Here is a 12,910-nt window from a genome sequence, read left to right on the forward strand (position 1 = left end):
TTGATCAGACATCATACCAGTTCATCAATTATGCAAGAAAAAGTTCAAAAACATTTTCAGTTTCTAGCTAAAAAATTTATGTATATATATATTTATAGAAAGATTATAAATCAAAGAGTAATATTATCGATACTCTTTGCAGTGTACTTGTGTTTATTTCTGAGAAATACGAATTTTAGTTTCATACAAGAATTATATTTTCATAATTATCTCTGACAAGTCATACTTTTGAGTAACAAAATTCTTTAATCAAATAATTATGAATACTAAAAATCCTGAAGATCTTCGATGACTTCCTGATGTTTTTCACCATTGAAACTAGGTGACTTTGTTTCAATTAACATATTTTTAAGATTTATACTCTCAAAAAATTTGTTGTGCAAACACTCTACCGCTAAAATAATTATAGAAACCCCAACTCCTATCAAAAGAAAAAATAACGCTGGACAAAAATCATTGAAATTCATTGGTGATGGTTTAGAATTGTGGGCTTCTGGACATATTGGTTTCCTGTGATGCCATATTGGATAAAGTCGTTTTGATATGCCATGTTCTACAATTTTTCTGTATCTAAATATAGAAATTAAATAGTAGATAGAAAAATGTTTTTTTCACATCAATTAGAAAGAATGTAATTAAATTTAAATTATCTAAAACAATATAATAAATACCCATATGTAAACATTTTTTTAAAAGGAGAATTTTTAGATACAACACTCCAAGTTTTTACATGAGGTTTAATCACTAGTATTTCTTGTAGTTCACATATTTCATCGTCATTAAATGTTTCCTAAAATATTTTCAAATTATGATTTAACGTCACATAATACCAAGAAAAAAATTTTCAATTTGTCTTACTTCTATAATTTTATAGCCAATTGCAAAATCACAATAGAAGGCAAAGCCTCCTTTTCGGACTCTTTTATATCCTTCTTCGGCTAAGTAAAATTCTCCTTTGAGCCTATTTTTATTTGGTGTTACTTTTTTCAGATAAAGTTGGCGTGCAAATGGATCGGTTGTGAGCTAAATAAATAAATAAAAGGATCCTATAATCATGACAGCTGCTCTAGAACTTAAGATTTTTTTTAAACTTACTTTATGAAAATAATAGCTGTACAAAATATCTTCCATTCCACACTCCAAGTTACTATCTAGTAAATCTTTTACTGAGATAATCCATCGCGGAGGTTTTGCAAGTAAAGAACTTACAATATCAGCTGAATAATATTGGTAAAGAAGAAATGCCCATAGAAAGAGTGACAGAAATACAATTCGACCAGAAAAAGTACTTGGAGAATTACTTACACCTAGATATTAATGCAGTTGAATAATTTTTTAAGGAAAAAATTTATCACAAATTATCATTATACCTTGCTGTGAAATTGCAGCCATAGTTATAAGCCCACTTTCAGAAGCTGGAATTGACATTAAAGTATTTTCTGATATTTCGAATTTATTAAAACATGCTTCTACTTTTACTGTAATAAATAAACAAATACAGTAAGTGATACCAATAACTAAAGACACCGACCATGTTAGAGTTGTAAATGGCTTTAGAAAGCTATTTTTCATTTCATCTTTCCTTGGATGACGAAAAATAAAACCAATGCTAAACAAAAAACAAGATTATATTATTTAATTTTATTTTAACATTAACTTTTATAATACCCACTTTACGTTCCATAAACTAACAGTATATTCGCACACAGATAATCTTTCTGGCCGAAAATAAAATGGTGAACTACTGAGATCTGTCACACCATCGAGCATTTCACCAATAATTCCATTCCATGATCCATTGACTAACATTCCCCAAGAGCTACTCCGTTTTAAATTTAATCTATTGGGCACGAGAATTTTTTTCTATATTAAATTTAGCATTTTTACATTATTTGAATTATAAATGATCACCTAAAGTTATAATAATCTCTCAAAATCAGATTTACAGCATGTTGAAATCTTGCCATAGTGTCCAGCTGTGGATTTACAGGTTCAGTAACGTATTTTTCAAAGTCCATATCTGTACTTTTTGTCAACTATTTTTAAATCAAAGAAATTAGCAATTCCTTTATTATACTTGACCTCAAATAAATATGTTACATACCACAATAGATGCATTCAAAGACAGATCAGATAAATTCTGACGTCTGATATACTTGTATTGAGTTAACTTATTGACCAATCCATTTTTTGGTGTCCACTGTCCTTTATAAGTAATATTAATAAAACCTCCATGACGGTAACTCGGATTATAAACATCATAAAGCTCAAATAATTCATTTTTTCTGGTAGCAACGGTCATTTCAGTTTGCACTGTGAGTGGAAGATCACGCAAAGAAGCAGTTGGTGGTGATGATGCTTCAGTAAGCAGTAACCAAAAGTAAGAATCATTGAAAACCAGTTGATCAGAAAACTGTTATAGAATTCATACTATTAAAATTAATTTAATCAAGTTATTTAATTTGAAAAAATCCATATTGTAACTTACCTGTTTCAGAATAAAATTACTTTTTGGACAATCATAGTCTAAAATGACACCGATGTGATAATAATTGACTTTCAAGAGTGATATTATGTCAATATGCTCATGGATCAAATTATAAGACACTACTGTGTCTAGTTGAGTAATTTTTTTAACCAATTCAATTGCATCTGAATTGTTTTTAAAACAGTAGGTAAGAATATTGAATTTAAATTAATTTTTTATGTAAGTAATATTATTTTTTAATACCAGGAGCACTCCAGCAAGCAAAAATTACAAGTTGATGAATGTAATTACTGGCAAAATATTCACGCAGGAAATGAATTAAGTCCTTATCGCATTGAATCAGCTGGAATAATAAAGTTGATAATATGAGCCATATTTTAAGGTTCATATCTCGTGTCTGTACTAATTCTCAAACTATGATATATGAATTGAAAATGGAAAGTTCAACTGAATTATGAATGATGACTAACATTCATCTTTCGTGCGAATCATGCTCTATATTGATGTGACAACATTGAATAAGGTATCGCAATAATAGAAATCATATATTTTCGAAAATGAAGGTTCTGTCGTGACTCCACTAATTAAATTCTTGATAATACCTTCCTTTATCCTAACTTCTGGTGAATTGATGTAGAGGTTCAATTATAGGTTCCAATACTTCAAATTACTCCTTTTAGAACTAAAACTAAAACTTTTTCAATACTTTGTATTGACATTTAATATCTGTTATCAGCTATGTTGATGGTTTTGATTTTACACCCTTACATTACATAAATCGATGTAATAGTCGTTTCGTGACTCTACACAAAACATAGGTATTAATATTCTCACTCATAATTAATACTTCGTATTATAGAATAGTACTCCCATTGATTAGGAATCCCATACTTCACTTCATAAAAAAATTTACTGTACAGAGAATAGACAGTTGTCCCTGTAAGATATTTAATATCGTTGAAATAATTTTTGAGAAGTCTTCTATTCTATCGTTTCACACATTCAGCTATTAAATAGCAATAAAATTAACATTTAATAGTTTATTGTGTCTACAAATTGCAACCTAAATACTCAATCTTATTTTATTGTTTACTCAACATGGTTTATGTTGAATATGCTTACAATACAACACAGTAAATTATTTACAGATCATTGACGCATTGTTTAAGAGGCTAGTGTCACTTTATAAAGCTGTCTGTCACAAGTACCGGATAAAGCAAGTGCTGTAGGTTGCAGAAACTAGTTGACACACCCAAGAGAGATGCATTGGTAGAACCATTAAACTGCATTGTTACGAATTAAAGAGCTGACAGTTTGCGTTACTGAGATCACAGTGAGGAATTACCACGCGATAACAGAGGCGTGGTAAAAACCTGTGAAAGAATATAGGAAGGTACATGCAATCTATGATGCTAAAGAGAAGCGAAAGAGCGACGCGCGGGTAGAGCGATCAAGGCCTTTTGGCCCCGTAGATCCTGAGAAACTGGAGAACTTAAGAGAAGTATAAAACGCCCCTCTTATTCCTTGTTTGCGCATTATTGTTCCTTACTCTGTACGTCACTCTAGACATGCGTTACATTTTTGTAAGTTGGTTCTTGAGTTTCTTTAATAATTTTTTCAATTAATCTGATTACATGTTATATGAACTGTAGAGTGATATTTGTGGCTGAAAAGAAAAGTTATTAATCAGTTGATAATCGGTTTTTATAGATTTGGTTACTGAGTATAGTTGCCTTGTCAACGGCTCAAGATTATAGGTCTCCAGCGATTCTCACGGATGCTCGGTATCTCTCTGGAGATGGAACATTTGGTGCTGCTTACACCCAAGAGGATGGGGTGCAATTTAAAGAGGAAAGTGATGCCAAAGGCAATCGGAAAGGATCATATTCTTACGTAGATCCTACAGGACAGAGGAGGACAGTATTTTATACAGCTGGAAAAGACGGATTTCAGGTTTGCAAATATATTTTCAAAATAATATAAAAAAATCAATAACTAAAAATCATTAATCAGATTTTTTATCGAACATCAACAAACAAATAATTTATTACATTTATTTATGAGAAATGCTATTCGAACATTAATTTATCACTCCGTCACATGAATTTAATTAGGTGAATTTTATTCGCTCTAGGCCATTGGAGACGGCATTCCTGAAGTGACTCCACCAACTCCACCGCAACCAGAATACGAACCACTTCCTGAATATAATCCTCCGGATTATAAATCTCCAACAAGGTCATACGATTACGATAGTGAACCACAAGCTCCTACAAAGTCCTACGATTACGATTCTGAACCGCAGCCTGTCAGGCGAGTGACTTATGAACCTCGTCCTTCACCTTCACCTCCTCCACCACCACTTCACCCTCGCTTGTCTTATCAACACCACTATCAGCCAGAATATGAGCAACCTCGTCCTGTGCATGAATACCGTCACGAATCTCGACCTTTACCAGTATACAAACCACAACCCACACCTCCACCTCCATCACAATACCATCAACAACAACCTGTTCAACAATATCGTCCTTATGTAGAGTATTCAATTGCCATACCAACACGCGACGCAGCTCCCTCTCGATACAATGAAATTACGACACCTCCACCTCGCAGATTTTATCCTCCAGGAAAATTAGATTTCACGAGAACTCCAGATGGCTTCTCTTATAGCTTCAGTAAGAGTTGAAAGTGCACTGGAAATTAAATAATTAAATTATTGCAGTTATTTAATCAAACATATTACCATCATAATATATTATAAAACATTTTATTTATATGCACTCTTAATAGTTGCAATACTTTATAATTATATTGATTTAATTGTATCAATAGCAGCACTAAAGGTCAACTTCTCTTCACTTCCTGTATTGGATTTAAAATATTATGATCAAGATTTTTATCGATGCACTTTGTAATAAATTTCCAGAGTAGATAACTGTAAATTGGAATATTTGAATAATAAAAATAACTGAATAGATTTTAGTCTCAATCAATATAGAAAGTCATTTTACTTGAAAAATATAAAAGTGATTTAGATCCGTGTGAATTATTCATAAATTGTCGACAATCAGAATTTTGAAACAATTGATCCCTGACTCCACCCTAAAGTGCAATGAAAATTGACTTCTTCATAAGAATCATGGGATCTCGGTCATTTAGCGCCATGAGTTCATTTTACTTTCATCTGCTAACCTTTGAGACTCTCCCTTGTGTTGCAAGAGTATGATTTTATGAACCCACAAGATTATTTACTAAGACCATTTGGATTTCATGATATTGCAAGAAAACGAATGGTAAGTATAAGTTGGTGTTCATTATTTCAATAAATACTACAATTTTTTTTTACTTTAATATTTATTTATAAAGATATTGTGAGTATACAGATGAATATTATGAATATGGCAGTATTATACTGATTCTGATTAGCTGTAAATGACATCAACAGTATAAAAGTAGTTAAAAACAGCTGCTAAAGGCGTTAGCATTTAAAGTACATTTTTCTTAATGAATATAAAAAAAATAAAAAAAACAAATATTACACTTATTATCCATATCTTACTCATAATAATTATGCCAACGTGCCTCCACATTATAAACTAAAGATTTCTTCTCCAGGAAAAAAATAAAAAGCTTTATAATTAATTTCAAGGACAAGGCACTATGCGTCTAATAAATTTTTCAGTTCTCATGACATATTATCAGTACATTTTAAAAAAATTTCATTTCGTTGCTTTTCAATATTAATAATCAAATTTTTTTCCTCCATTTCATCTCACAATTTAGAGTGATTTTTGCACTAAAATTGATGAATGCATTATCATAGTACTATCGATAATAAAAAATATTTATAATTGCACTTAACTATAAAAAAAAATTAAACAACAAATTTTTTGAACGCTGTCAGCCCGTCACTTAAAGTATTTAGATTAATTAATACAAAATATTATCAGTAAGAAATAAGTTCTACGTTTCTTGACATAAATCACTGGAAGAATACTTAAATGTATAAAAATGATATTAAACCTACATAAATGGTTTTATGATATTTATTAAGACGTTTTTATGCACGATCGATTCTTTTAAAATTTCTTAAGAAATATTGAATATTTCAATAGCATACTACTACCATAAATTTTTGAATGAAAACTATAAAAATACAACATTCTATAAATAAAATAAACTTCCTTACATATTTTAATCGAAAACATTGAATAATGTTAAACTTAATATTTAACAAAAATTGAAAAAATTGTAGTCATTAACTACCTACGCATTGTAAAATATCAATAAAAAATTGAATCTTATTTTTCTATTCGGCATTTATCTTAAAATAGCTATTATTTACTTAAAATATGTAAAAATGCATAGAAAATACAAATAATTGCAGTATTCAGTCATATTCATTTGGCCAGTCGAAACTAAACTATTGTTAAGTAGGAGGCACGGCATCTTTACATGATTATTTTGTATTTTTCATCAAGTTTCCTTATTATTACTTAAAACTATTTACGAAGACGTAAAAAAGTGTCGTATAAGCAAACTTATATAATCAATTCCACGGTCACAACCGAGAAAGAGATTTAGTTAAAGAATCAAAAAAAAGAAGCTATTAATCTTAAAACATGTGCTATCTATTTACTTACATTTAGATACTAGCTTGACAATAATTCATTAATAATGTCATGAAAGTATCTAATAGTAGTCTTTCTAGTATATTGAATTGATTCGCGTTAAAAAATACACAGTGACAAAATTTAAATTGTCATCTTTAGTTCACAATAAAAACATGATAAACAAGTACATAAAAATAGAATAAAAATGCAAATCAACATAGTACTATCCCTGAGTGAACTTAATCAGAAGACACTGTGTATTTTTTATCTGTTTTGCTGATAAAATGATCACAAAGTGCATGCCAATGCAACCGTGAATAAGAGTAAAAAGTGATCGTTTAGTTGTACTACGGTAAGACACGTATCGATGGTACATTTTGATAGTTGAAAAAATTCTAGCTGCAAAGTCCAGAAGGGTCAACGAGACCACGAGCAATCAGCTCTGCTGTTGCAGGATCTTGTTTAATACCTGGGTGTTGTGATGATGTTTGTTGAGCTTGAGGTGCTTCAAAATGTGAGCGTACATGGAACATGAATTCCGTTTTATCAGTAAAATCGGTTCGACACATTAAGCAAAAGTGTCTCTCTGATGCATAAGGTTGTGGAGGTGGTGCTGAACCAGGGAAATATGCAGCAGCATGTTGAGGTGGTCCTGAAGCTTCCAAATGAGATCTATAAATGAAATCAATGAATATTTTATTAAATGATTTTGATGTGCTAAAATACTTTATATAATTAGAGGTCTCAAAACTTCACTTCTATTTATGTATATTTCTATACATTGAACATTTCAAATATTAAGAAAGTCAAGCACATAAGATTAATGTATTATTTTAATCTTACCTTTTGAAGTATAAAAACCATAAAAGTTAATTTAGAAGATAAATGAATAAATAAAGTTCTTTAGAGTAAATGAGTTTAAAACATCCTCTTAATTTTAATAATAATTACCGCGCATGCTGCATCCACTCTTCTCTCGTAGCTAAAACTCGACCACATAATTCACAAGCCCAACTAACTGGTTCCTCTTTTAATTTATGAACTGTATCTTGACGTGGCTGTTGTTGTTGTTGCTGTTGTTGTTGTTGTTGCTGTTGCTGCTGCTGTTGTTGTTGCTGTTGTTGATCAGTACTTGGAGCTGTTGGAGTAGACAAAGGCGTAACTCCAGGTCGGTGTCGAAGCTTATTCATATGAATGACAAGTTTATCTCGTCGTGCAAATGCTTTTCCTGCAAATATTATTTAAATTCAAATTAAGCATTGAAAACCATAAAGAAGTTGTACAAAGATAAAGTTTGATTGAAATGTCTCAGTGTACTGACCACAAACTTCACAAGAATATGGTTTTTCTCCAGTGTGTATACGCATGTGAATAACAAGTTTGTCTTTACGGGCCAATCCTTTCCCACAAACCGTGCAAGCAAATGCCTTTGTTGTTGGTTCTCCAGTATTGGTCGCTTTTGATACAGAGCCCGGTCGAGCTGCAACATTATTTGTAGTCCGAAGGGGTTGATTTATTGTCGTTGATCGGTTATTCGGAAACTGTTGATCTGTCGTGCCCGGAAATACTGGCATTACTCCACCAGGACGGGCCATTGCAGCTGAATAATCTGGTGACCTGAAATGCAGTTATTGACCAATAATTATTTTATCAATTATTGAAGAGAATTCAATAAAGCATCAAGATGTTGATAAACAAAATGACGCATACAAGTTATTAAATTTCAATTAAGAAGAGGAATCTTACCACGTGCCAATTGAACGGAGCACACGAACCCCATCATCATAACCAAGGCCATCATCAGGAAGTGTAAATGTAGGATTAGGTGGTTGTGGTGCCGATGGGGGTCCTGGGCCAGCAAGTCTTGCTTGAGCAGCCTGCTGTGCCATGTGCTGTTGAACTGCCGCATGCGCGACAGCATGAGCTTCTACATAAGAACGTTGCTGTTGCTGTTGACCACTCGTCGACATTTTGTCTTTATCGTTCTGAAAATTAACATAGATTAAATATAGTTAATAGTCTACTCTACCAAATTGCTTATAGAGTAATCTACTGTAGCAAACACAATTTAATCTACCGAAACTTTAAACGATTAATTATCATAGTTTGCAATTGTAAGCTAATTATTCCATTAGTTTATAACTATATCATTCAGATACTCTTGTGAAATGTAGAAGTTGTCACCAGTGTCAATTTATAAAGCTATTAATCTTTTTCCATCAATTTTCTATTAATTTACTATCAAAATATTTGATCTATTCATCTAAAAACAATTCAAACTCATTCGTAGACATTGATATTAATGGTCATTCACAAGCTTCATAAAAAATCAACGACTTTGATTATTTTAATTATGTATCCACATTGTTTTCACTGATCCTCTGTCTACTATAAGTCTTGTTTGTTCCCTTTTAAACTAATATTTGCTTGGGGTAGTGACCCTAACGATCGATGTTGAATTAGATGAAGTGGAAATAATCACATGAAATAATGATAATAAAGAAAGTAAATAAATTAATAAAATGTAACTAGTTATTATTTCAGTTGTCAGGGTTAAATAAAAGTGCCTCGAATTCACCATAAATCGACATTACTCCTGGATGAATTATAAAAACATACTTGTCCTTCACTTGACGCTGTCGGGACTTTTTATTGCATTTACTGGAACTACATGATGAACAAATTATCCTCCATACAACGTTGAAATCAAAACTGTCCTTGTAAGTTATAATACACTTTATCTGTACGTGTATGGTATGAATTGTACACTAATTGCTTAAGACTTACAGTATAATTAAAGGTTTGTACCTTAATTGAATTAAAGATTTTGAGATCATAACAAATGTGAAGATAAAAAGGTGAATATAAAAAATTAATATAGTAATTACATGTTGACAGTAATTATTGGTCTTTTGATTCAGAAATGTTGCTCATACTAGAAATTATTGCAAATTAATAATATGAATAAATGGATGATTGTAAAGCTTGGAATAAATTTCAAGAAAAGTGGTAAGTGACTATGCGTAGCTAGAAAAACTTTATTTTATCCTGCATAATTTATTCATCTTTAATTATCATAAGAGTTAAGTGCTGATTCAGATATTTACAAATAAGTTTGTCACTTATAAAAAACTTGAATATTATCTATGTAATATTATTGAAATATTAAAAATAATAAATTAATAATTAAAACTCACTTGTAGATTTTTGGAGCACTAATATAAAGATAAGAAGTAAAACCAACTAAAAAATAATAACTTGACTATCTGTCACTTTTTTTTGGAGTATAATGATGTTTACTCGAGTCGTTTAGACCGTTAATAAAGCAAAGAAAGGAAAAAAAGTAAAGTATAAAGGAAAGAATAAAAGAAAGGAAAGTGAAGGGAGAAAGCAATGAGGCAAATGAAAAATACAGTAGCAAAGAACTTTGTCAGGAAGATTTGGCTCACGGAATGGACGTTAGCGAGCTGAGAACAAAAGAAAGATTAAAAAAAGAGACCAAAGAGTTGCGGTCTGATGGTCGTAAAGAGTAGTATAAGGTACGATAAGTGCGGTGAAGTTGAGAGAGATAGAAAATGACAAAGAAAAAAGGGACCAAACGTGTGGTTGACACGGTGCGCGGATGCTGCTGCTGTTGTTGTGCTGCAACATGCAGCAATATCGTGAGGAAGACACACAGGAGGCACGCGGAATGCAGCGTGGCGGACGAGAGAGGAGAGACTGGCGCGTCCGATGGCTGGCGAGTGCCCCGAAACGGAGGAACAGACAGACGGAGACAGGGGAAGAATGAAAATACGAGTGAGCAATGAAGATGGAGAGAGAGAATGAGAGAAAGAGGAAAAAGTGGAGAGTCTCGGGCCGTGTGAAGGTCCTACCACCGCAACCTCTTGCTACCATTGAAAACGTCTGATGTTCGGGGTATATGACTGCAATGGACAGCTCGAGTTACAAGGGTTACTCTCTTAATCGTGTGATCACATTCATTTTAGTCTATACATAAGCCTGATAACGTACTCATATACTTAGTAGTAGTAGAGCACGACCTTGACACTGACATTGAAATAGGAATACTAAAGATCAGGTTATCGTATATGTTGAGAGCCATCAAAAAAGTCTGATACCTGTAATAAAGCCAACATAAAGAAAGTACGTAAACGTTCTTTATGAACTAAACTTTCGGCAAAGTGAAATACTTCAAAATCATTTAGCTTTTGTGCCTCCCTTTTTGGCATTCCTCATAATTTACCATCGAAAATGCGAGCGCATTGTATTTGTTGTCGATCTTTCAAGAGTTGAAACAGGTTTTCTCGCGAAGGTTCAAGACGCACCTGTACCGGGCAAGGATCGGTTGTGAAGGATCGAACGATCAAGTATATTATACTGAAGTGAGATAAAAGAATATATGAAGATGGAGAAAGAGAGAGAGGAAGGAATGAGTACACACATGCACACCTTAGTGATTACAAAGCAGAAGGGGAACTAGAGATATGAGGCAAGGGCTTCGAAATCAAACGAGTCGGTTATGCCTCGATGGATTCAACAGACAAAGATAGAAGAAGGCGAGACGCTGAAGAAAAGAGAACTGACTTTCACTTTCCGTGCGCGACGCAGGGCCATGACGCGCCGATCAATAGCACCGCAACAACGGTTACACTCTCGCTTTGCACCGTATGTGTGAGGGTGGAATTATTGAGATTGGCGCCGCGTCCTAAGGGAGACTGGGGTGGCAAAGAGGTGAAATCAAGGACCGTCCCAGACGACCGATCAACATCTCACATTACCAAATTCTGCACCAGTCATGGGGCTAAGAGAGTTGACTTAATTTAATGGAAACTTTTTAAGTCAATACGACAATGTACCTTTGGAAACCTTCCACATTACTTTTTAAGAATCTGTTAATAGAGATGTTAAAAAGTGGAAAATAATGATATTGGTTGCATGAGCATAAAAAGTATTTATCTTCTATATAAAAACCTTTCAGACAAAATAACAAAGGAATTGGTGGTATGGGGATTTGATAATTGCAATGATAATTAAAGCTACAGCTCTTACAATAAAGTGAGAGATACACCACGTGTGTGCATACAAGGGCAAATAAATTTGCACCTCTAGTCTCTTAAAGGGATGGCAAGGTCAAGAGGATAAGAGTTAAAAAACCTCAATGGTATTGAAGGCCTCTGGTAACTAACTTTTATCTAGATGCCTTGTTATAATTATTCGAAAGAATCCATAGATTTATCAATGATTGTTGTTGGAAATTATAGAATGGAATGTATGTTTTGAATGAGACTAATTTGAGTGTTGCATGATGTACGAATTTTATGTGTTGTCATGATTATAATATAAATAAAAAAAAATATTAGTATTACCTGAGAGTTGACTGACAAAGCAAGATGTTTTAAGCTCTCTGCATAGTTCTTTAACACCGTTTCCGTTGTCATACAGCTTACTCGAAACTCGTAAAACATATCCAATTTATAAACACACTTCTGGCAAATATTTTTAGGTAGAGCATCCTCTTTAGTTATCTATAAATAATTTTAATAAATATATCATAAAATAATGAAAACAAATTTTTTAATTCAGTATTAATCAAAATGAATAGTATTTAAATCTTACCACAGAAGGTATGCAAGAACGAATTTTAAAAAGCAATTGTCGTTGTTCTCCCTCTTTATCAAAAATTTGCAATTGATGACTACTTTTTAAGGAACAGAGTCTGCACAGTTCAGAAAAACTAAAATCTTCATTTACTGCCATTGTTTGGACTCAGGTAAACGCAAGTATGTTAGGTTATAAAATTAGA

The 12,910-nt window shown here is 32.4% G+C and overlaps 3 protein-coding genes across 3 annotated transcripts; 1 reads left to right on the forward strand and 2 right to left on the reverse strand.

The window, feature by feature from the left end:
• Positions 1–266: 266 nt before the first annotated feature.
• Positions 267–2,876, reverse strand: LOC118073985 (ionotropic receptor 75a-like). Its single transcript, XM_035094813.1, has 10 exons — positions 2,741–2,876; positions 2,489–2,652; positions 2,105–2,413; positions 1,912–2,036; positions 1,673–1,840; positions 1,371–1,609; positions 1,096–1,307; positions 859–1,023; positions 672–790; positions 267–570 (listed from the first exon to the last, which is right to left on the reverse strand). Exons 1-10 carry the CDS (start codon positions 2,874–2,876, stop codon positions 267–269), a joined length of 1,941 nt encoding a protein of 646 aa, XP_034950704.1.
• Cpr100A (Cuticular protein 100A) lies at positions 2,324–5,468 on the forward strand. The gene is made up of 6 exons (XM_035094559.1): positions 2,324–2,380; positions 2,498–2,675; positions 2,735–3,011; positions 3,637–4,071; positions 4,199–4,441; positions 4,623–5,468. Exons 4-6 carry the CDS (start codon positions 4,057–4,059, stop codon positions 5,175–5,177), a joined length of 813 nt encoding a protein of 270 aa, XP_034950450.1. The 5' UTR covers positions 2,324–2,380; positions 2,498–2,675; positions 2,735–3,011; positions 3,637–4,056; the 3' UTR covers positions 5,178–5,468.
• Positions 5,469–5,853: 385 nt separating this feature from the next.
• On the reverse strand, positions 5,854–12,864 carry LOC118073827 (zinc finger protein 628). Its single transcript, XM_035094554.1, has 6 exons — positions 12,724–12,864; positions 12,474–12,632; positions 8,851–9,089; positions 8,426–8,721; positions 8,056–8,332; positions 5,854–7,776 (listed from the first exon to the last, which is right to left on the reverse strand). Exons 1-6 carry the CDS (start codon positions 12,862–12,864, stop codon positions 7,500–7,502), a joined length of 1,389 nt encoding a protein of 462 aa, XP_034950445.1. The 3' UTR covers positions 5,854–7,499.
• Positions 12,865–12,910: the final 46 nt, after the last annotated feature.

This window comes from Chelonus insularis, unplaced genomic scaffold (genome assembly GCF_013357705.1).
Source record: "Chelonus insularis isolate UGA/USDA-ARS -01 unplaced genomic scaffold, ASM1335770v1 scaffold_714_pilon, whole genome shotgun sequence".
NCBI classification, from domain to species: Eukaryota; Metazoa; Arthropoda; class Insecta; order Hymenoptera; family Braconidae; genus Chelonus; species Chelonus insularis.